At 35.5% G+C, this 21,641-nt stretch overlaps 1 protein-coding gene across 4 annotated transcripts in view; it reads right to left on the bottom strand.

Moving 5' to 3' along the window:
- The window catches only part of LMLN (leishmanolysin like peptidase), a gene marked incomplete at its 5' end in the record, with an annotated part of 79,298 nt that overhangs the window by 37,575 nt on the left and 20,082 nt on the right, over window positions 1-21,641 (bottom strand). For all 4 annotated transcript variants that reach the window (XM_081236091.1, XM_081236092.1, XM_081236094.1 and 1 more), the window contains 9 exons: window positions 1,405-1,512; window positions 2,754-2,871; window positions 6,901-6,995; window positions 10,559-10,664; window positions 14,995-15,173; window positions 17,870-17,993; window positions 18,490-18,572; window positions 19,458-19,488; window positions 20,121-20,218. In XM_081236091.1, coding sequence (XP_081092217.1) covers window positions 1,405-1,512; window positions 2,754-2,871; window positions 6,901-6,995; window positions 10,559-10,664; window positions 14,995-15,173; window positions 17,870-17,993; window positions 18,490-18,572; window positions 19,458-19,488; window positions 20,121-20,218 — 942 coding nt within the window. The remainder of the gene's footprint in view (window positions 1-1,404; window positions 1,513-2,753; window positions 2,872-6,900; window positions 6,996-10,558; window positions 10,665-14,994; window positions 15,174-17,869; window positions 17,994-18,489; window positions 18,573-19,457; window positions 19,489-20,120; window positions 20,219-21,641) is intronic.

The raw sequence follows: 21,641 nt of genomic DNA, 5'->3' as shown, positions 1-21,641 counted from the left end.
GGGACATGGTACTTCTAAGCCAGGCTGGTTCTTGCACCCCTCTATTATGGTCTTGTGCTTATGGTATTTGAGCTGGCGGGAGAGGGAGAGAGGCATGGATGACAGCCGTTAGACTGCTGTGTAGAGCACCAGGGAAATGCCTGGCTCTGCCATGCTGGTATGCTGTACTCTCTTTCTTGTATCCTTCTAATGTTTTTTTGAATGTGACCTGTTTAGGTCTTATAGGTTTGACTGGCTGTTTAGTTGAACCTAAGAACACCTACTGGAATGCCACTCCTGTAAGGCACTGAAGATATAAATAAATTGCTCATTATAACAGTTTTAAGACAAAAAATTTAAAACATAATTATTCGTTAAAAAGGATTGTTTTTACATTCGTATAATACTATGTAGCTGTTTAAAAATAAGTAGAGCCATGTATACAGTCTATTCTACTAATGCATGTATTTTTGTAATGTAAATGAGCTCATGTGAGGCTAGTAAATAAGGGAATGACATCAGTATAAGACGGAATCATGTTGGTTCCTAATGATTCCTCTCTGGATTTTAATGTTTTGTGCAATGGAGCAATAGCAGCTAAATTAATCACTTTGCTGTACACCTGAAACTAATACAACATTGTTAATCAACTATGTTCCAATATAAAATAAAAATTAAAAAACAAACAAAAAATCAAAATACACTAAGACAGCAGAACACAGCAACAGAGGAATGCTGTGCTGTGTATGATGGTCATTCACTCCATTTTCTTCCAACTGGCTCAGTATGGCCAGAGGCTTTGTCTGCGAAGTGTTTGTTGCATTGTTCTCTTACCTTTGTACATTTTACTCTTGTCCCCAATATTCAGATTTATAGTCTCCCATCTACCTACCACTGCCTTTTGCTATTGTTTAAGGTAAAGAAATACTAGAGTAAATACAGGAGTTTATTTATTAGAAATATGATGTCTTTTCAGACTGAGCTAGTACTTTTATTATGACTTATTGCTTTTGTTAATAACCTGGTATTTGTGTTTCTTACAAGCCTCGTTATTTTTAGTGTTCGATTTTGAAGAAAGAGGTTCCTTAGGAAAGCATACATTGTATGATAGCAGAAGCACTTATACTGCCTTGGAAAGATGTCTAAGATATATTGTTAAATGAAAAATGTTGCATAAATGTATGAACCTATTTAAAAAAAACTGTGTGTCAGTGTGTCTGTCTATCTGTCTATCAAACATTTCTGGAAGGATATTTAAAAAACTTAAATAGTGATTACATCTGGAAAGTGGATCTGGAAAGCTAAAGGGGAAAGGGACTTTTAAAATTTTTTTACTTTATAACCTATGATATGTTTGAATAAGTTGAGTACGAATTCTTTTATTAAAGAAAAAATATGTCTAGTAAAATTCTAAAATAAACTGACCTCTAATAATCGCTTTTCCCAATGGTTGAGCTCAGTGCCCATACCACCTTGATTTTCAAGTTCCATTCCCTCCAGAATTGGACAGTTAAAATGTTTTCGTGCTTCATCCTAAGAATCAGAAAAAAATAAGTAAATAAACCCTACAACAGTATAACATAATGGCAAACTCCTTACCATACTGGATATAATAAAGCAGTCATTAAAGAATTACTTCGGTGAGAAGGTCTTTTAAAAATATAGTTTTTAATATAATTAAATCTTTTGATACTGTCACACTTTTCTTTGCTATTGAACTACTATTTCTCTTAATATTTTTCCCTCTATTTGAAGAGTTTGGCTTTAAGTCATATATTTCAAAAAAGTTATAGACTGGTATGATTGCCATTTGCAACTGTTGTGTCAACAATGATTTTAATGCAGGTATAAACTGCTCTTATTATGGATATAATTTTTGTAAGAAAAATAAGTTGTTCATTAGAAAACAATTTTGTTCATTTGGTTTCATCTGTCCTTCAGTTAGAGATTTCCAGGGATGGGAAATATCCCAAGAGCAGTGCAAAAGTTCAGAGGTCAGAAGGAGCTGTGTGTAGTCAAGGAAGGGGGAGAAGGGAGAACAGGTTTCTGTCATTAAATAAGAGGGTGTGATGATTAATTTTATGTGTCAACTTGGCTGGGCCACAGATAGCTGATCAAACATTATTTTGAATGTTTCTGTGAAGGTGTTTTTGGATGAGATTAACATTTAAATTAGTGGGCTTTAAGTAAAGCCAATCACTCTCTGTAACATAAATGGGCCAGTCAGTTGAAGGCCTTCATAGAACAAAGGCTGACTTTACCCCTGAGCAAGAAGAAATTTTGCCAGCTGCTTCTGGACTCAAACTGCTTCTGGACTCAAACGACAACTCTTCCCTGAGTCTTCAGGTTGCCAGCCTACCTCATCAGATTTTGGACCAGCCAATTACTTAAAATAAATCTCTTTATCTCTTTCTCTCTCAACACATCCTGTTGGTTCTGTTTTTCTGGAGAACCCTGACTAAAACAGACGCCAAATGAAACGACCAGCAATTATGCATATAGTACCAGGGACCCTAAGAGGTATCACAACAGAGCACTGGTATCACAACTTAAAGCAGTGGGTAGAATGCAGCCATAAGAGTCATGGCCAAATTTCTGTTTCCTCAGATTGTGCTTGGCCTGTAGCTTTACTGTACAGCCTTTATATTATGTTTCCTACTACAGGCTTTGAAATTTCATCATTAGATCTTAAACAATAATGATTAGTAAAGAAGGGACCATAATGAACGAAAAGAGCAGATGGCTCATGAGACACGAAGTTCAGTGATACTCACAACAACACGAGGTGTTACTAGAAGATACACAGTGTGAGGAACTCTCTTATTATCTCGAATATCCCACAATCTCTCCACTTTTCGAACTACTTTATCACTCCACTGATATAATCCAAGACTGCAATTAAAGAATAAAAAGACAGTCCTTTTTGCAAATTCACCACCACTTTAAGTGTAAAAGTGTTTATGAATATCAATATGAAATTAAAATATTTGAGCTTACTATAAACCAAGTGCAAGCAAAGACTTGATAGCATTTTCTAATTTAATCTTTTCAATAACTTTATGAGATTATCATCACTATTTTGCAGGTAAAGAGACAGAAGCTTAGAGAGATGAAGTAACTTGCTCAAATTCAAATAGCTAATTTTTTGGCTAAGATGACAATGAATTACTTCCTCTTAACAAATTTACTGGATAAAACAAAAGCACGTCTAGAGACATATCCTAGTACTGTACATAACAAAACTTAACAAAAGGTGACATTTTAATTTAGTGGGAAAGCATAATTTACTTAATAACTGTGCTGTAAAATTGGTTATCCTACTAGGAAAAACAAAGTTAAATCCCTATTTTACCCCATATACAGAAATAAAATTCCTGACAAATGTCAGTAAAAATGGCAGAGTAAGGACCTCTGAACTTCATGAAAGCAATGGGGAAAGTATCAAAATTGGCCAAATGAACTTTTTCAGAACTCTGGAAATTAACCAAAGGCTTGTAGTAATCCAGGAAACACTTCTTTAAGAAAAATGGATGAATCTCAGTAAGAACAGTGAGCTTTGTGGCGTTTTCCCATGCCCTCTCTCCAGCTGTGTGGCAGCTTTGAAAACCAACAGGCCACAGTCATGGTGAAAACCAGCAATCTGGCAGCCAGAGGGAACAGAAGGGGGTTGACTGGCAGAATGCATTAAAAAAAAAACACGATCCAACTATGTCTACAAGAGACACAGTTCAGAGTCAAGGATACAAATAGGTTGAACGTAAAAGGATTAAAAGCATGTACCATGAAAATAGGACTCAAAAAAGAGCTGGAACAGTTATACTAACATCAGACAAAATAGACTTTAAGACAAAAATTGTTACTAGAGACATTTTATAATGAAGAAAGGGTCAATCCACCAAGAAGACATAACAATTATAAACATGTATGTGCCTTACAAAAGAACCCCCAAATACATGAAGCAAAAATAAATTCTAAATGGATTAAAGCTATGAACATAAAAAATTCAAATAATAATTTACCAGAAGAAATTTAGAAGAATATTTGTATAATCTTTGTAGGGCAGAAGAAATTTTCTTAAGCAATAAAAAAGATTAATAATATAAAATTTAAAAACTTTTCTGTATGGGAAAAAATATGACAAATAAAAAGATAACTAAATGGGAGAAAACAATCTCATTTTGGGGAATCTATCTTGCACAAATAAAAGCACTACTACAAAAGTGTTATATTTATTATAGAAAATTATAATGGACATCAATTTTTTTTTCCCCTATAACCTGTATCATTTTTTTCTGGCTTTTTCCTAGATTACTTCTACCACTGACCCTATGAATCTCTCATTCTCACCAATAAGACAGAATATAAAGAGGCTATTTTTTCCCACCATTATTTTATGAAGATTTTACACTTTTATTCAAAGAATTATATGGTGAACACCTGTATACCCAGTAACCATTACTTAGATTCTACAATTAACACTTTTATTTGTTGTATCATATATCTATTCATCTACCCATGCCTTAGAAAGATTATTAATTCCTTTCCTTTTTCCATGGCAAAGCAATGTTTAAACATAAATAGTGAACAAAGCCAACAAGAAAATAATCAGTTTTTACCTCATTAATAACTCCAATATCCTCTTCATCATTCACATTTCAAGATAAATGGTTTCTCCAAATAAATAGGTTAGGGCCAAATCCAACTCTTTCTATGTCTAACACCTGAATTTCTTATTACTCTATTATGTCCATTTATACTGTAAGATTTCCTGCTTTTGAGGAATATCCCGAATGTAAGAAAGCACTGCAAATTATCAGCTTAACAATGGTTCTTGTGTGTAGGAATCTCTCTCCTCCTTACCTATATCACTATGTAGATGTTGCCTATCTCACTATTTATGTGTTTCCCATAAAGACCACAATTCTTAGGAAAGACCAGACTTCTCCCATACCACCAAACGAACACAATCTAGGAAGTAAAACATGTATTTCTACATTAGAATTGTTTCTTCACATGTACTCTAAAAAAATACTATGATGAATAAAGTACTATCTGTTTTAATATTTATTTACTTTTGGCTACCTAAATGGAGATCTTCATGTGAGAATTAATTTTGTATTCTACATCCATATACCACTACTCTGATAAAGATATGGAAGAGTGTCAGCACCCTGAGAAGGTTTCCTTATGCCCCTTCTCAATCTGTTCAACTGCAACTTGTATAGCATTTAATAGCCTGCGGCTTCAAGTAAACTACTAATCTGTCTTTTATCGTTGACTGTTTTTAAACTCCATACAACTGAACTATGACTTTTTTTTTTTTTTGGCTGCGTTGGGTCTTTGTTGCTGTGCACGGGCTTTCTCCAGCTGCGGCGAGTGGGGGCTACTCATCATTGCGGTGCGCAGGCTTCTCACTGCGGTGGCTCCTCTTGCTGTGCAGCACGGGCTCTAGTTGCGCAGGCTTCAGTAGTTGTGGCACACGGGCTCAGTAGTTGTGGCTCACGGGCTTTAGAGCACAGGCTCAGTAGTTGTGGCACACTGGCTTAGTTGCTCTGCAGCATGAGGGCTCTTCCCAGACCAGGGATCGAACCCGTGTCCCCTGCACTGGCAGGTGGATTCTTAACCACTGCGCCACCAGGGAAGTCCCTGGACTATGACTTCTTTTACTGAACCTTGTAACTGTGATATTCATACACTTTACTGCATGCAGCAGTAATGTGTTCTTTTTAGTGCCTTGTAGTTTTTGGTTATAGGAATATATCACAATTTATTTATCCATTCTTCTATTGATGGGCCTTTGGGTGGTTTCGATTTTTTGTTTATTAATAACAAAACTGCCATGAACATTCATTTACATGTCTTTTTGTGGAAATGTGCTCTTAATTTAGAGATTTATTTTTTATATAAATGCATGCAAATGGTTATAGTTCTGTGACTGATATTCTATATAAAATTCTTGATAATTTTTTTTTAGTAATTCTTGATATTATTTCTTTTAGGCCCTGAACCTCTAGGTCACTGTTAATATGATGTGATAAATAAAATACCAGTTAACATGTAAATATTGCCATGTACAGGCAATAATTATTAAAAAACCAAACTATAGGGCTTCCCTGGTGGCGCAGTGGTTGAGAGTCCACTTGCCGATGCAGGGGACGTGGGTTCGTGCCCAGGTCCGGGAGGATCCCACATGCCGCGGAGCGGCTGGGCCCGTGAGCCATGGCCGCTGAGTCTGCACGTCTGGAGCCTGTGCTCCGCAACGGAGAGGCCACAACAGCGAGAGGCCCGCGTACAGCAAAAAAAAAAAAAAAAAAAAAACACCAAACTATAACCAACCCATATTTTCCCATGGCCTGACTCTCCTATAAAGTAATACAAGCTACAGAGTGGTGGAAAAGAGCTCTGCTTGGCAAAGAGTCCTGGCTCTTTGGATAAGTCACTTAAGTTTTCTCCATCTCAATGTTTCATCTGTAAAATGAAAAGGTGAAGCTAAATGAACTCTTGTTTTTTAATTGGAGTATAATTGTTTTGTAATGTTGTGTTAGTTTCTGCTGTACAATAAAGTGAATCAGTTATGTGTATACATATATCCCATCCCTCTTGGACCTCCCTCCCACCCTGCACCCCCATCCCATCCATCTAGGTCATCACAGAGCACTGAGCTGAGCTCCCTGTGCTATACCGCAGGTTCCCACTAGCTAGCTATTTTACACATGGTAGTGTATACATGTCAGTCCTAATCTCCCAATTCATCCACCCCTTATATCTTATCTTGTTTTAATAAGATAGGACATACAATCTTCTTAGGCTAGCCATAAAGCCACTATTATTTATGGAACTTAATATGCTATGATTCTCAGATTCTAGTCTTAGTACTCTCCTAAAAGAGAAGAACAAGAACAACAAAAAAAAAACAAATACCTATAGTTAAAAGGTGGGAGACCATCTGCAAATCTTGAAGTTAGAGGATTTCCATCTTTATCATGGTAGAATGCAAATAGCCCAGCAGAGAAACCCTGTAAGAAAAAGTTCAAAATGTCTTACAGTGAAAAATATCAAATCTGATTATAGATATTACAACATGCCACTATCAAAAGAGAACACTGATACAACCACATAAAAGCGTCAGGCCAATACTTCTACAGGAACTTGCCATATACTGGAATTGGACTGAAATTAAGTGTTTCATATTATGAATTTTAAATTTCAATTACTTGAGATAATTCTAAGTGAAGAAACCAAAAGTAATAGTAACAAAGATATTCTTTGGTTGGTATAGACAATGCATTTATTTGTTTAAAGACGTGTTTATCATAGTTGGTCTTCTTCACATGAACTTACTAACAAACTCTACAATTGCAACCAGGGAACGTTACTATTAACAACAATTAACAATACAGTTTAGAGCAGGGGGGTATGCTCGTAAGATCACTCATAAAAATTCAGTCTTTGATACCAAAGTCCATATTTAATATATAACTATATCTAAAATAAAAAAGACTATAAACGTGTGTTTATGTGGGGGGGTGTATACTTCAGAAAAAAGACTGGAAACATATATCGAAATGTTAGCTGTGGTTCTTTTGGTGGTAGAGTAATGTGTAAAATCATCTGTATTTCTAAAAGTTTTTTACAATGTGAATTTGTGTGTTTATAATCACATTTTTAGACAGTATTTTTAAGAAGTCTTCAATTTTAATAAGATAGTAGCTACTTCACATAAAGGTATTCAAATTCCCATTCTCTACCCCCTCTCCCAAATAAGATGAGAAAATGGGCAAAAAAAAAAAAAATACTGACATTTGATATCTCCTATTTCATTAGTGAGATTTCTTTTCTTACTTTCTTTCCTAACCTAATAACTAAAACAAAGTGCTTTTGTAACTACTAATTTAAGTATGTTTGTTTTGTTTTGTTTGCGGTACACGGGCCTCTCACCGTTGTGGCCTCTCCCGTTGTGGAGCACAGGCTCCGGACGCGCAGGCTCAGCGACCATGGCTCACGGGCCCAGCCGCTCCGCGGCATGTGGGATCTTCCCGCACTGGGGCACGAACCCATGTCCCCTGCATCGGCAGGCGGACTCTCAACCACTGCGCCACCAGGGAAGCCCTTAAGTATGTTTTATACATTGAGACTATGCTATAGTTTATATCCAAATAACTAACAATCACAAATGATCACTTAATTAATCAATTTCTTTGGCAAATGTCTTTGCTTACATAACCGTGGCCTGTGTCATTCAAGGCTTGCCAAAATGATTAATGGAATCCACAGTATTCTTTTATTCCTACATTTCTTCTTTTTTAATCTCTGAAGATGCAAAGAACATTTAATGGAGTCAGGTAAGAAAATCTAAACAGTTTTTAATATACAATTCACTGAGGTTACATAAAGCTTAAAATAGTACGCTGTGCCTCATCTTTCATAATATTCTAAATACACATTTTTTTCCACAATATCAATTTGAAAATTTTTCTAAGCACTCACATTTCAGAAGGCTTACCTGGTATTGAAAGAACCAGAAATGACTGTATTTGATAGCTAGAGCATATATAACTTTATAGGGAATAAGTGTATTTGTTAAACATTTAATTCTTAGCATCCTCCAGGATGGTTTTTGAGACAAACTAATATTTTAAATTTCCTAGGTTTTTACAATTTTTTAAATAATTCAAATACACAAAAAAGTTTAAAAATCTAATAGAAACTTATGTATACTCTTTAAGAGGATTTAAGATATTAGTTTTGCCACATTTTCTTCAGACTTTTTTTTTTAAGAAATAAAACACTGCAGAATAAATATCATTGAAGGCCCATTACCTTCACCCTTTCTCTTCCCACTTTTCCCAGAGGTAATCACTACCTTAAAGTCAATGTACATAGTAACTCTCACACATGTTTTTATATTCAATGATGTCTGGCTTTAATTTGAGATTCCCTGATTGCTAAAGTAAATCTGAATATGTTCTCATATACTTCTTGGCCAATTGGACCTTTTCTTTTGTGACCTGCCTGTTCATAACCTAATTTACCTCATGTCTGGGACCTCTGCATTCATGTTCACTTATATACTAGACTTAAAACCTGCTGTTTTTTTCTGGTTCTCTCAACATCAATTATCTATTGTTTTTGGAGCTTAAAGCTTAAAATGTTACTTAGAATGATGCTCGTCTTTCATCACAATAGCAGGTTTGACTTACTTTTTTAATAAAAGGAAAAGAGATGATTCATTTTAGAATCTCCTTACTTGAAGAACAGAAGTGCTATCTGGATACACTAGAGTTTCACTGAATTATCCAAGGTATTTGCTGATTTAAAGACTGAGGTCATACATAATAGCTCACAAAATAAGACTAATAAATGATAGCCACTAATTTTATTATACCTTACTATGTAGAGCATGGTGCTAAGCCATTTATGTTTCGTCTTATTTAATCTTCAAGAAAAAAATCCATTGTAGTATGTACTACTATATTCATTTTATAGATGAAACAGAGGCTTACAAAAGGCTAAATAATTTGTAATAGATCCCAAAGATTTTTAGCAGTAAAGCTAAGGAGATTCACACCTAGATCTGTGTGATCCATTCTCTCCCTCTCTCTTTTTTTAAATAATGTACTCTATAGTGGGTGCTACCATTTTTTTTTAATTTTTGTTTTTTATAAATTTATTTATTTATTTTTGGCTGCATTGGGTCTTCGTTGCTACATGGGGGCTTTCTCTAGTTGCAGTGAGCGGGGGCTACTCTTCTTTGGGGTGTGCAGGCTTCTCATTGCAGTGGCTTATCTTGCTGCAGAGCACCTGCTCTAGGCATGTGGGCTTCAGTAGTTGTGGCATGTGGGCTCAGTAGTTGTGGCTCGCGAGCTCTAGGGCACAGGCTCAGTAGTTGTGGTGCACAGGCTTAGTTGCTCCGTGGCATGTGGGATCTTCCCAGACCAGGGATTGAACCTGTGTCCCCTGCATTAGCAGGCAGATTCTCAACCACTGTACCACCAGGGAAGTCCCATTCTCTCTCTTAATCACTGCATTTTACTCCCATCTATTTTCTAAACACATGAATGACATCAGAAGGACATTCCCTAGGTTTTAGGCAACTTTATTTAATTCCCCAGACATACTGTAAAAGTTTACTACTTTGGACCAATTGGGGAAAAGCAAAGTTCTGAATCAGTTAGTATACATAAAATTCAGAAAGTCTAAATAGACCAAGAACACTTTTAGAAATGAGATCTCTGTAAGAGATAAGAAAGATCTATAATTAGCATATCAGCTATCATTTTAGATGAAAGTGAATTTTTTTTAATTACTAAGTTTTTTCTTAAGAAGCTTAATCATTTTTTCAAAACTCCTATTTGCCCAATGGATTTACTTGTTTCATTATTTTAGGTAGTATAACTCAACCGAGCTGCTTTCCTAATCATTAAAAATTGTCTACTGGCAGAGGCCTAATCAACTAGGTTTTACTGAACACGATCTAAGAAGCCACAAAATCTTAAACTTTAACATATACATCAAAATGAGAGTATAATCAAAAAATCAAGGCATGAAGGAGAGAACAATAGTTAACAGAAAAATTTACCAGGGCATGAATAATCTCATGTTTCACTGTAGACAGCATCCCAAAAAACTCCTGAGGCTGGGTAGAGATCATATTTGGACACAGGTTAGCATATCCTGCAATTGGCCTGTTAAAACAGACATTAAAATTTTAATTATATTCCAGGACAATATGTATTATACTTATTAATACATATTGTATTAACCTATCTTTTTCTATCTATCTTATTAACCTATCTTTTTATCTATCTTATTAACCTATATTTTTCTATCAAAAACTGATCAAGGTCAGAAAAATCTCTGTGAAATATCAAATGTCATTTTATAACATAACATCTAACTTTCACTATCCTTTACTTTCAAGACATATACCTGTGTTTTCCTATGACATGGCTAATCAACACCTGTTCCCTCAAGAGGATAGAGTCAGTTAATTATACTTCAGTGTGAATTTGTAAAGTATGTCAATATGTACCAAAAAAGGGAATGAACTAAAAAATTTAAATTATAACACTATTTTACTTGCAAAATTCATTTCTGACTTCAGCATTTCACTATATATATAGGCACAGGGACAGACAAGTAGGTAGAGAGGAAAAGTAGGTACAAAATAGGACAATAAGCAAATCATTCAGGTTGCTGCAAGTTGCTGAACCTTCTGATTCCCATTTCACTATCCCCTTTCTCCTGTCCCAATAATGCCTTCATTAACATAAAATTTTTTTTAAAAATTTATTTATTTAAGTAATTTATTTTTGGCTGTGTTGGGTCTTTGTTGCTGCGCATGGGCTTTCTTCTAGTGTGGTGAGCGGGGGTCACTCTTCGCTGCGGTGCGTGGGCTTCTCACTGCAGTGTCTTCTCATTGCAGAGCACGGGCTCTAGGTGCGCGGGCTTCAGTAGTTGTGGCACACCGGCTCTAGAGCACAGGCTCAGTAGTTGTGGCGCACGGGTTTAGTCGCTCTGTGGCATGTGGGATCTTCCCAGACCAGGGCTCGAACCCATGTCCCCTGCATTGGCAGGCGGATTCTTAACCACTGCCACCAGGGAAGCCCAACATAAAGTTTTTTATCTTCTTATTATCTTCTTTCATATAGTATTCTATACCTTCCAGAATCTACAGAATTCTATATCTCTTTCTGAGCCTAGAACTTGAGAGTCCAAGAGCTCATGAGGACCCACAGTAATTCAATCAGTTTCACCATGCACCCACCTGCCTTTCAAAAGCTGTGACAAACAGTAAGGAACCCCAAGGTATTTCTCCCAACACTACCTCAACATTTTACCATAGAAATACCACAGGCCTCCCCAAATGGTGATGACCTATTTACAGAGTAACATTTGCCTTATTTAGTTAAAAAAAAATACAGTGCACTTTCTTCATACTTGAAAACAACAGACTTACACTTAGAAAAGTATGAGTTGGGGCCTCCCTGGTGGCGCAGTGGTTGAGAGTCCGCCTGCCGATGCAGGGGATACGGGTTCGTGCCCCGGTCTGGGAGGATCCCATATGCCGCGGAGCGGCTGGGCCCGTGAGCCATGGCCTCTGGGCCTGCGCGTCCGGAGCCTGTGCTCCGCAACGGGAGAGGCCACAACAGTGAGAGGCCCGCATACCGCAAAAAGAAAAAAAAAAAAAAAAAAAAAAAAAAAAAAGTATGAGTATAATTCACTCACCAAAATATTGTCATGGTGACCTCTAAGATATAAAATAAACGTCACTATCAGGCTTAAACCCTGTCAGGGACTTCCTACTGCATTTAGAATGAAACAGCCCTGTCTACTTCTCCCTCCAATGCATCCCCTAAAGTTCTCATCCTCAAACACAGTTTCCACTGGAGTGGTTTCTAACAGCAACAGGTAGACACAGCATTTTCCTAACATAAGCTCTTTCTCTAGCTCTTTATTTGGCTGAAGCCTATCGATTTTCAGGTTATATCTAAAGTTTCACTTTTTCAAAGAGGCCTTTTTTGCTCAGTTGATCTAAATTATGTTTCCCCCTTTTGTTCTCTTTTATGTTGCAACACCCTGTCTTTTTCTACAAAGTATTTATCATATTTGAAGTCACATGTCTATTTGTATAAGTATTTAACAAATATCTGACTCCCTCTGTAATTTGTAAGTTCCATGAGACAGGTACAAGTGTCTATTTTGTTCACCTAGTCTTCTGGCAACATATTAAGCGCTCAGATATTTATGGAATGAATTAACGCAATATAGCAGTTTTGAAGGAAAGTTTCACTTCTATCAAAAAGATTCAAAAAGAACAACTTAAGATATTGCTCTTCTAACATCAACATTCTCCTAATAAGAAACAAATATTTTCCCCAGGTATGAGAATACATACATGAGTAGCTTCAGATTCACTGACACGAGGAACATTTATTCTTTCAGCTAGTCATTCATACCTAAAGTGAACCAAATGTTCAAGTGTCTTAAAGAAACATAATAGCAGTGAAATGAAAGTGAGATGCATCTCTGGGCTATGGGATTCTCATCTATGTAATAACTCCCATGTTGGATTCTCTCCCCAAAAGACAATTAGATACTTTAAGTACTTTCAGTATTATCAGACGCTGAAAGGAGCTGAACTAATCTAGACCCATTTCAACATGGGATTTTATATCCCTCTCCCTACTTCCCCAGGGAAGCCATTCTGTTCCTAATACATAAGGTTCACTTTAACATGTCTTTTGTTTAAAAAAGTAATAAAAGCTCATTGGAAAAAGCTATATATCTAAACATATAGAAATGTATGAAGAAAAAAGTAAAAATTCCCTATTTTACAAACTACCACCACTAAATTCCACTATCACAGGTAACTGCTATCAACAATTGGGGTGCTTTATTTTTTAGAGTGACCAGCCATCCTGGTTTGCCTAGGCCAAGGATTTCCCGGGATATGGGACTTTCAGGGCTAAACCAAGGGTACTCCCAAGAAAACTGGGATAGCTGGTAATCCTAATTATTTTTGACTTTTACCTTAGCACATTCAAGTCCATACACAGATTTTTAAAACAAGTATGAAATCGTATTATGTACACTGTTTTGCAATGTTCTTCTGACACTCAACAGTATATTAAAAATGGGATTGTGTGTGTGCACCATCCATATGGTTTAGGTCAAATTAAGATAAAGAGCCATGATTTTGCAGCACTGCTATTATGAAGGTATATTTCTCAAAGGCATCTACTTTAAGAAGTATCTCATTTTATCAAGTAACTTGTCATTCATTTAGCACTTCAAATACCATATTTCCTTGATATTGAGACACCAGTAATTATAAAATATCATAAATTTAATGACCGCTTCTCAGGAAAAAAGGAACAATCTATTAAATACATATATTCTTTTTACTAAACAATAGTACATATACATCTGCAAAACCATATAGCACTTCCTTCGTCAGTAATATATTAAATATTTGACTCGATGCATTCTCAACATTCAGAAGCTAAAGATTTTTGAGTTTATTTCATGGATCAACAATTACATAGTAACATGCTAACAGACTGCTTTCATAATCCATGATGCTGATTTTGACCTCCTTACCACCTTCAGTATTGACAGTATAACTCTGAAGCATATATTAGTGTTTCCTTTGTATTGGCTACTTGGTCCTACTAATAATTTCATTTTTTCCTTAAATTAATTAGATATCAATAGAAGTGAAACAGCTCTTTAAAGTCAGCTAGTATTTTGATAGGTAGATGAATGTTCAGGAACTCAGCAACGGTCCTTACATTCACTGGACCACTGAATGTGGTCACACTAACTCTCCTAGATTTGAGAACGTCACATACAAACTATACTGAGACATACCAGTTTCTACTGCCTTTAACTGATTTGTCTGGTGTGTAACAGGCAATCTTCTGTATGCATAACAAGTTTATTTAAAGGCTGCTTCACTGAGAAAAATTTTTTGAAATATTTTTTAAATAAAAAAGAGGACTCTTTTTTTTTTTTTTTTTTTTTTGGCCAAGCAGCATGTGGGATCTTAGTCCAACCGGGGACTGAACTGGCTCCTCCTGCAGTGGAAGTGCGGAGACTTAACCACTGGACTGCCAGGGAAGTTCCGGGACTCTAAATTTTTTAGAGACAATTAAGCTAAGTGAAGGACATAATTATATGACAATTAGATGAACAGTTATTTTGAACATCTTACAGTTTAGCACAGAAGTGTAAAATTAAAGTTCAAATTGTTTCCTTAGAGAGGTGTCATCACTTTCAAAGAAAATTCTATTGACAGCAGACTTTCTTTGGAATTGGTACTTATATTAACATATGCATAGCAGTTGTATAACCTGGTTCCCCCACCACACCCCAATCCAGGCAGTATGCCATTTCTTACTACTGGAGGTAATCTGGCAAATGCAAACTTCTTTTACTCTCAACACTTAGAATATGGTTTAAGAGTTCTTATTTTAGATCTTATTGGGAAATAAGTCTCAGGGGAAAGTTTACCTGTCCATTTTTGCTTCCTGCTGACAATAGGCTGCATAAGAGATGATGTTTTCATGGCTGCACCTCTCAGTGGCCAGAGCACCAACATAAAGAACAAAGTCTGCATCCTGGACTCCCTCTTGGTCTGGCACACCCACTGCTCCACAGGGCCACTTACCCCCACAGCAGACTCTGCATTGCTATGCTCATGGGGGACAACAACGGAAAAACAGACCAGAGATGAGGTTAGCTATCAAGACTTTTAATTTATAATGAATCCAGACTCTAAATATGTATGATTTAATTTTTATTTATTATCCTTCAGCTTTTATCAAAATCCATACCTCTCTACTCAATTCCTAACTCTAATTTTAAATTTATTTTGTTAAAATTTCTACTTTATATACTATAATCATAAATGTATAATATTAATTAAAACAAACAATTGCTATTTATAAAGGGCATCCAACCAGGGTACAAAAAAGACAGCAATAGAAAAGGTTTTATTAAACACTGAAACTAGGTGAAAATTACAAGGGACCTTCTTGGACACATTTTTTTTAGCAATTTCCCGTGAATCTATAGTTACTTCAAAACTAATTAATAAAAAACTTTATTTACTGGAAGTATTTTCCTATTATAAGTAATTCATGTATCTTGTTAAAAATTCAGATAATACAAAAGTATATAAGGTAAAAAGTTAAAGTCATCTTGTAATATTACCTTTGTTTCTAGTTTTCTAAGCAAACTTTGCCCTTTTAACATACGTTTTTTAGAGAACTTCTTCTATCAAAGTTCCTAAACAATCATAATCTCCAAATTATAAATAGGAAAATCAGTAAATGGTGTTTTTTTAAGGCATAAATGATGCTTGTAGAGAGAGAAAAGACAGAAATTCTCATTTCATTACATTGTTTACTCTTGCTTCTCTAATACACGTATTTATAATTTTAAAATTCAATTACTTTAATCTATTAATAGTTGATATTAAGAAAAGCTGTGATTTAATAGCATTCTTTCACATGATCTCTCATTTATTTAAAAAAAAAAAATCAGGACCCCCAAGAAGATAAGTAGAAAGCAGAATTTGAAAAAGCCAAAAGAATTAAAAACAAAAATACCTTAGAAAAAAAGCAAAGAAATGTGCCTTAAAATGACTAGGAAATATCTCTAAATGTCTTAGGAAAAGAGATAAATATGTAATTAACAGGTTGTTTTAATTTTTAAACATGTTTCCCAAACCCTCTATGCTTTCAAGAAATTTGATAAAAGAAATGGAAGCTGAGTAAGTTAGCTGTATTAGTGCCAATATACAGGGTTCTAAAAGCCTTTAGTGAGCTTCAAATACTCTGAGAAAAAAATTATAAAGTAAACTTCAAGTATATGCTTAATTTTGCTTACAAAGTCAATGTTTAATAATGTGTTCATTTTCTAAAAGTAATGAGAGAACACAGCTCAATAGAGAAAAGCAGCTAAAGCAATAATCATATTTTCCAAAATATAGGTATAAATAAATTGGCTTTCTGGTTTACGCATTTAAACTTTTTATATTTTTTCTGATACAAGTAATGGATGCTTAATATGAAAAATCAGAACATTACAAAAATGTATAGGTTACCAAATAAAAGCCCCTCATAATCCAACTCAATGAAAACCATTAAAATTTTAATGTCTCCAGATTTTTTAATATATGTATACCTCCAGATTACTTCATAATTTTTATATGTGTGTATACACTTCTTATTTTTATTTTTTATGCTTTTATTTCAGCTTTATTGAAAGCTGAATAACTGATGATAATTTTTAATTTTTAAATGAAATAGACTAACTACCCATACTGATTTACAACTTTTTTTTTTCCATTTAAAAGCTTAACTATCTTTCCAAATCAGTATATAAAGATCTATTTTGTTCTTTTTTTGTTTTTAATATTGTTCATTTATTTTGTCTGCACCGGATCTTAGTTGTGGCATGCAGACTCTTAGTTGAGGCATGCATATGGGATCTAGTTCCCCAACCAGGGATTGAACCTGGGCCCCCTGCATTGGGAGCACAGAGTCTTACCCGCTGGTCCACCAGGGGAGTCCTTCTGCTTCATTCTTTAACAGCTGTGTAGTGCTCCATTATTTGGTTATGCCATAACTTAACTAATATTAATATAGGCATATTTATAGTTTTGCAAAGAATATCCTTGAACATATATTACATAGTTATAAGTATTTTTATGGAATACATTTCCAGGTTGGGTTAAAGCATACACATTATTTTTATTTGAAGAGATAATGTTAAATTGCCCTTTAAAAATTCTGAGGTAGGGCTTCCCTGGTGGCGCAGTGGTTGAGAGTCTGCCTGCCAACGCAGGGGACACGGGTTCCAGCCCTGGTCTGGGAAGATCCCACATGCCACGGAGCAACTAAGCCCGTGCGCCACAGCTACTGAAGCCCATGTGCCTAGAGCCCGTGCTCCGCAACAAGAGAAACCACTGCAATGAGAAGCCGGCGCACTGCAACAAAGAGTAGCCCCTGCTTGCTGCAGCAAGAGAAAGCCCACGCACAGCAATGAAGACCCAGCACAGCCAAAAATAAATAAAATAAATAAATTTAAAAATTCTGAGGTATATAGCTGCTAAAAGATGTTTTGGAGGGCAAAGATAAAGTCCTAAGCAGAAATGATTCAGCAGCCCCAGAGATAAATTGAAAAAAGAAAAAAATAATTAAATTCACTTGAAAACCAATGAAACAATAAAATCAGCACACCTAACTGTGATTACTTTTGGTAGAGAATGAAGCTTTTGAACTTAAGTCTGTAAAATCTTCTTAGTGACAATCACAGATTGAAAATCTGTCATAAGTTTATCCTAAATAATAAGAACATTGCTAAGAGCAGGGTGAAATACCTGGAGGTGCTCCTCAGGCACTATAATGGGGCCACATTTGGTATGCTCTGCACATTCCTCAGTACAGCATCTATGGTGATCATTTTCCTTCCGTAGGTATTGGTATTGGTTTGTTGCACACTGTCTTCAGTTCATTTGTACATCAAAGTTTAATTACAAAAAAAAAAATAAAGATGAGTTCACAGCAGTTAAAACATTGTAAAAAACTAGTAGCTGCTATATTTAGTTCATTTATAATAGTTACTATTTTAGTTAGAAAAGTAGTCTAAGAAAGAATTTTGGTTCCATGGCAAATCCTTCTGATCTGGGTTTTCAAACACTCAAATACTTCAAAAGCCAATACTGCACACATGAAGGAGGAAGAAAGGGGATATGGGAAAAAGGGTACAACTATACACAAGGAAAAGATCCAGTGGGTCACCTCATAATGGAAAATCGGGGAAAGAATGATTACCCAACAGATGCTCTTTTATTCTTTTTAAATATCTTACAGTTTGGTCTCCAGGAACCAGCATAATAAAATACTCCAGTATAAATCTCACAATTTGCCATATTGACAGAATGGGGAGGGCAGAGTACTAAACAACTGAAGAAAATGACCTGTGTGTAATGTGACATACCTACTAAGTAATATGGTGCCCGCAGGTCTACGAACCTGAAAAGTCTTCTCTAAATAAGAAACAGCTTGTGGAAAAAGTTTGGTCTAAATAAAAATTGGAAAAAAAAACAGTCAGAATTACAGCTAAAAGATAAACTATATTTAAAACCAGTAAGCATAGGATATTAATGACTAAGGGGAAAGAAGGAAAAAGCCTTATAATTCTGGAATATAGGTACTAGCCAAAGGTTATGTGACTAGGGCTGGGGAAAGATTGAGTCTAGGAGCAAAGGAATTTCCTCATTTACTAGTTTAGTTTGGAGGAAAGAACACCAGAAAGTTCCTTCCCTACCTCATTTAAATAGAATATTATAAAACATAAATCACAACTATTAATCTTACTTTAAATTTGAGACTGATTTAGATTATTCCAACAGGAAGGTAGTTTATGTTAAGAAAATCTTATATTTAGAAGACCTACTTTAGCCTCACCCATTTCTGTGGCCCATAATGAATTGGCTTAATGTGTGTGTGTGCCTCTGTAACAGTTAAAAAACTTATGAGGCTAGCACCTCTATAAATGACCTTGGCATTTCATACTATCAGGCCAATTAATCTTCAGGAGAATGAGCATTTCCACCAAGAGAATAGTGTTCTCAATGTTTTTAAAACATCATCTTTTTCATCCTATCTGAAGCATGCTCTCTGCTCCCCTAAAACTTAAGAGGACAAGTAAAAAATAAGAGAATGATTTAATATCAAATTATAAAATGAGAAGACTAACTTAATATCAAATATGAACAAAGTTTTGGTGAGTGCATCACAAAAACACCTTGGTGATAATGAGAAATACATTCACTACCAACACCTTTTATTCAGTCATTCACAAAATAGTCATGTGTATGTTTTTCATTACTGAAGTAAAATTTACATACAATAAAATGCACCATTTTAAGTGTCCAATTCAAGCTATGAGTATTTATTACATACCTTTACAAGGTGTCTTTTCTCAGGGAGCAACCTGAAAATAATGACATAAAACATAAAGATTGCCATGCTGAGGGCAAACCACTATCTCATTTTTGTTCAGAATACAACTGGCAGGAGTCCCAAGGAATGCTTTGTGGAAGCATGCCATATCAGTCCCTCTAAATCTCAATGAGCATTTAAGAGTTGATCACATACTGTCTCATTCATTTGGGAAGTTAAAGATAGGGAAAGACATCAGCTACTCCCAATAGCTCTTCATAAGCTACTACAGATTCATAATTTATCTCTTTTCTGGACACCCTCTTACTCTAAATTAAAAATTAGGCTATATCATCTCTCTGGTTAATAATTTTGTAAATGTTCTTATTATTGTATATATTAGTATTTTGTCTTATTGTTCCTCCAAGTACTTAAGTGCCTTCCAGGTCTGTTATTGACCACATAAGTAGATATACACTGGTGTGTTTAAATTATTCATGATGTATAGATTTAAATCATATCCCATGGCCTTCATCTTTCTAAACTAAAAAGCATATTTAGCTTAATTCCATTTTGAGGGTACATTAGCATCTAGTTCCATTTATGGAACTCCAGGTAACAGATGAAAATATTTTCAATAGTTTGATTCTTAATAAAAAAGGTGACAAATAATGGTGTACTTACTCTTCAATACTTTTATCGTAGACAGTCTTGATTCTTAAATGTTCATTAACATCTCTCTTTACAACATGATTTGCCTTAAGATGGACCTTATTTATGACCTGAAAAAAAGGAACAGATTTGAAAAAAATGTATAGATTAGCTAACTGAGGTCCCAACTTAAAATTAGTAAACTAAATTTCAAGTGTAATACCCAGAAAAAATATAAGAACTAAATAAACTGAGAGACAGTTCATGCTCATGGATAGGAAGACTCAATATTATCAAGATGTCAGTTCTTCCCAACTTCATCTATAGATTCAATGGAATCCCAATCAAAATCCCAGCAAGTTATGTTGTACATATCAACAAACTAATTCCAAAGTTTATATAGATGGCAAAAGACCAAGAATAGCCAACAAAGTGTTGAAGAAAAAAACAAAGTTGGAGGACTGATACTACCTGACTTCAAGATTTACTATAAAGTTACATTATCAAGACAGTGTGGTACTGGCAAAAGAAGAAACAAATAGACCAATGGAACAGAATAGAGAGCCCAGAAATAGGCCCACATAAGTACATTCAACTGATCTTTGACAAAGGAAAAAAGGAAAAAGGCAATACAATGGAACAAAGATGGTCTTTTCAACAAATGGTGCTGGAACAACTGGATATTCACATGGGAAAAAAAAATGAATCTGGAGACAGACCTTACATCTTTCATAAAAATTAACTCAAAATGGATTATAGACCTAAAATGTAAAACACAAAACTATGTAAAACTCTTAGAAGATACCATAGGAGAAAAACCAGATGTCCTTGGATATAGTGATGACTTTTTAGATATTAACACTAAAGGTATGATCCATGAATGAAATAACTGATAATTTCAACTTTATTAAAATTAAAAACTTCTGCTCAATGAAGGTTAACATCAAGAGAATAAGAAGACAAGCCACAGACTGGGAGAAAATATTTGCAAAAGACAAATCTGATAAAGGACTATTATACAAAATATACAAAGAACTCTTAAAACTCAACAGTAAGGGGGCTTCCCTGGTGGCGCAGTGGTTGAGAGTCCGCCTGCCGATGCAGGGGACACGGGTTCGTGCCCCGGTCCGGGAGGATCCCACATGCCTAGGAGCGACTAGGCCCGTGAGCCATGGCCGCTGGGCCTGCGCGTCCAGAGCCTGTGCTCCGCAACGGGAGAGGCCACAACAGTGAGAGGCCCGCATACCGCAAACAAAACAAAACAAAAACAAACAAACAAACAAAAAAAACTCAACAGTAAGAAAATGAGAGACTTCCCTGGCGGTCCAATGGTTAAGACTCTGCGCTTCCAATGCAGAGAGCCCAGGTTCGATCCCTTTTTGGGGAACTAAGATCCCACATGCCATGCCCAGCGCGGCCGAAAGAAAGAAAAAGAAAATAAACAATCCAAGTAATACATGGGCCAAAAACCTTAATAGATACCTCACCAAAGAAGGTATATAGGTGGCAAATAAACATACGAAGAGACGTTTCACATTATATGCCATCAGGGAA

Source organism: Mesoplodon bidens, assembly GCF_964165515.1.
Source record: "Mesoplodon bidens genome assembly, chromosome: 5".
Lineage (NCBI taxonomy): Eukaryota > Metazoa > Chordata > Mammalia > Artiodactyla > Ziphiidae > Mesoplodon > Mesoplodon bidens.
Note: the sequence above shows the minus strand (reverse complement) of the source record. Positions and strands in the feature narration are given on the sequence as shown.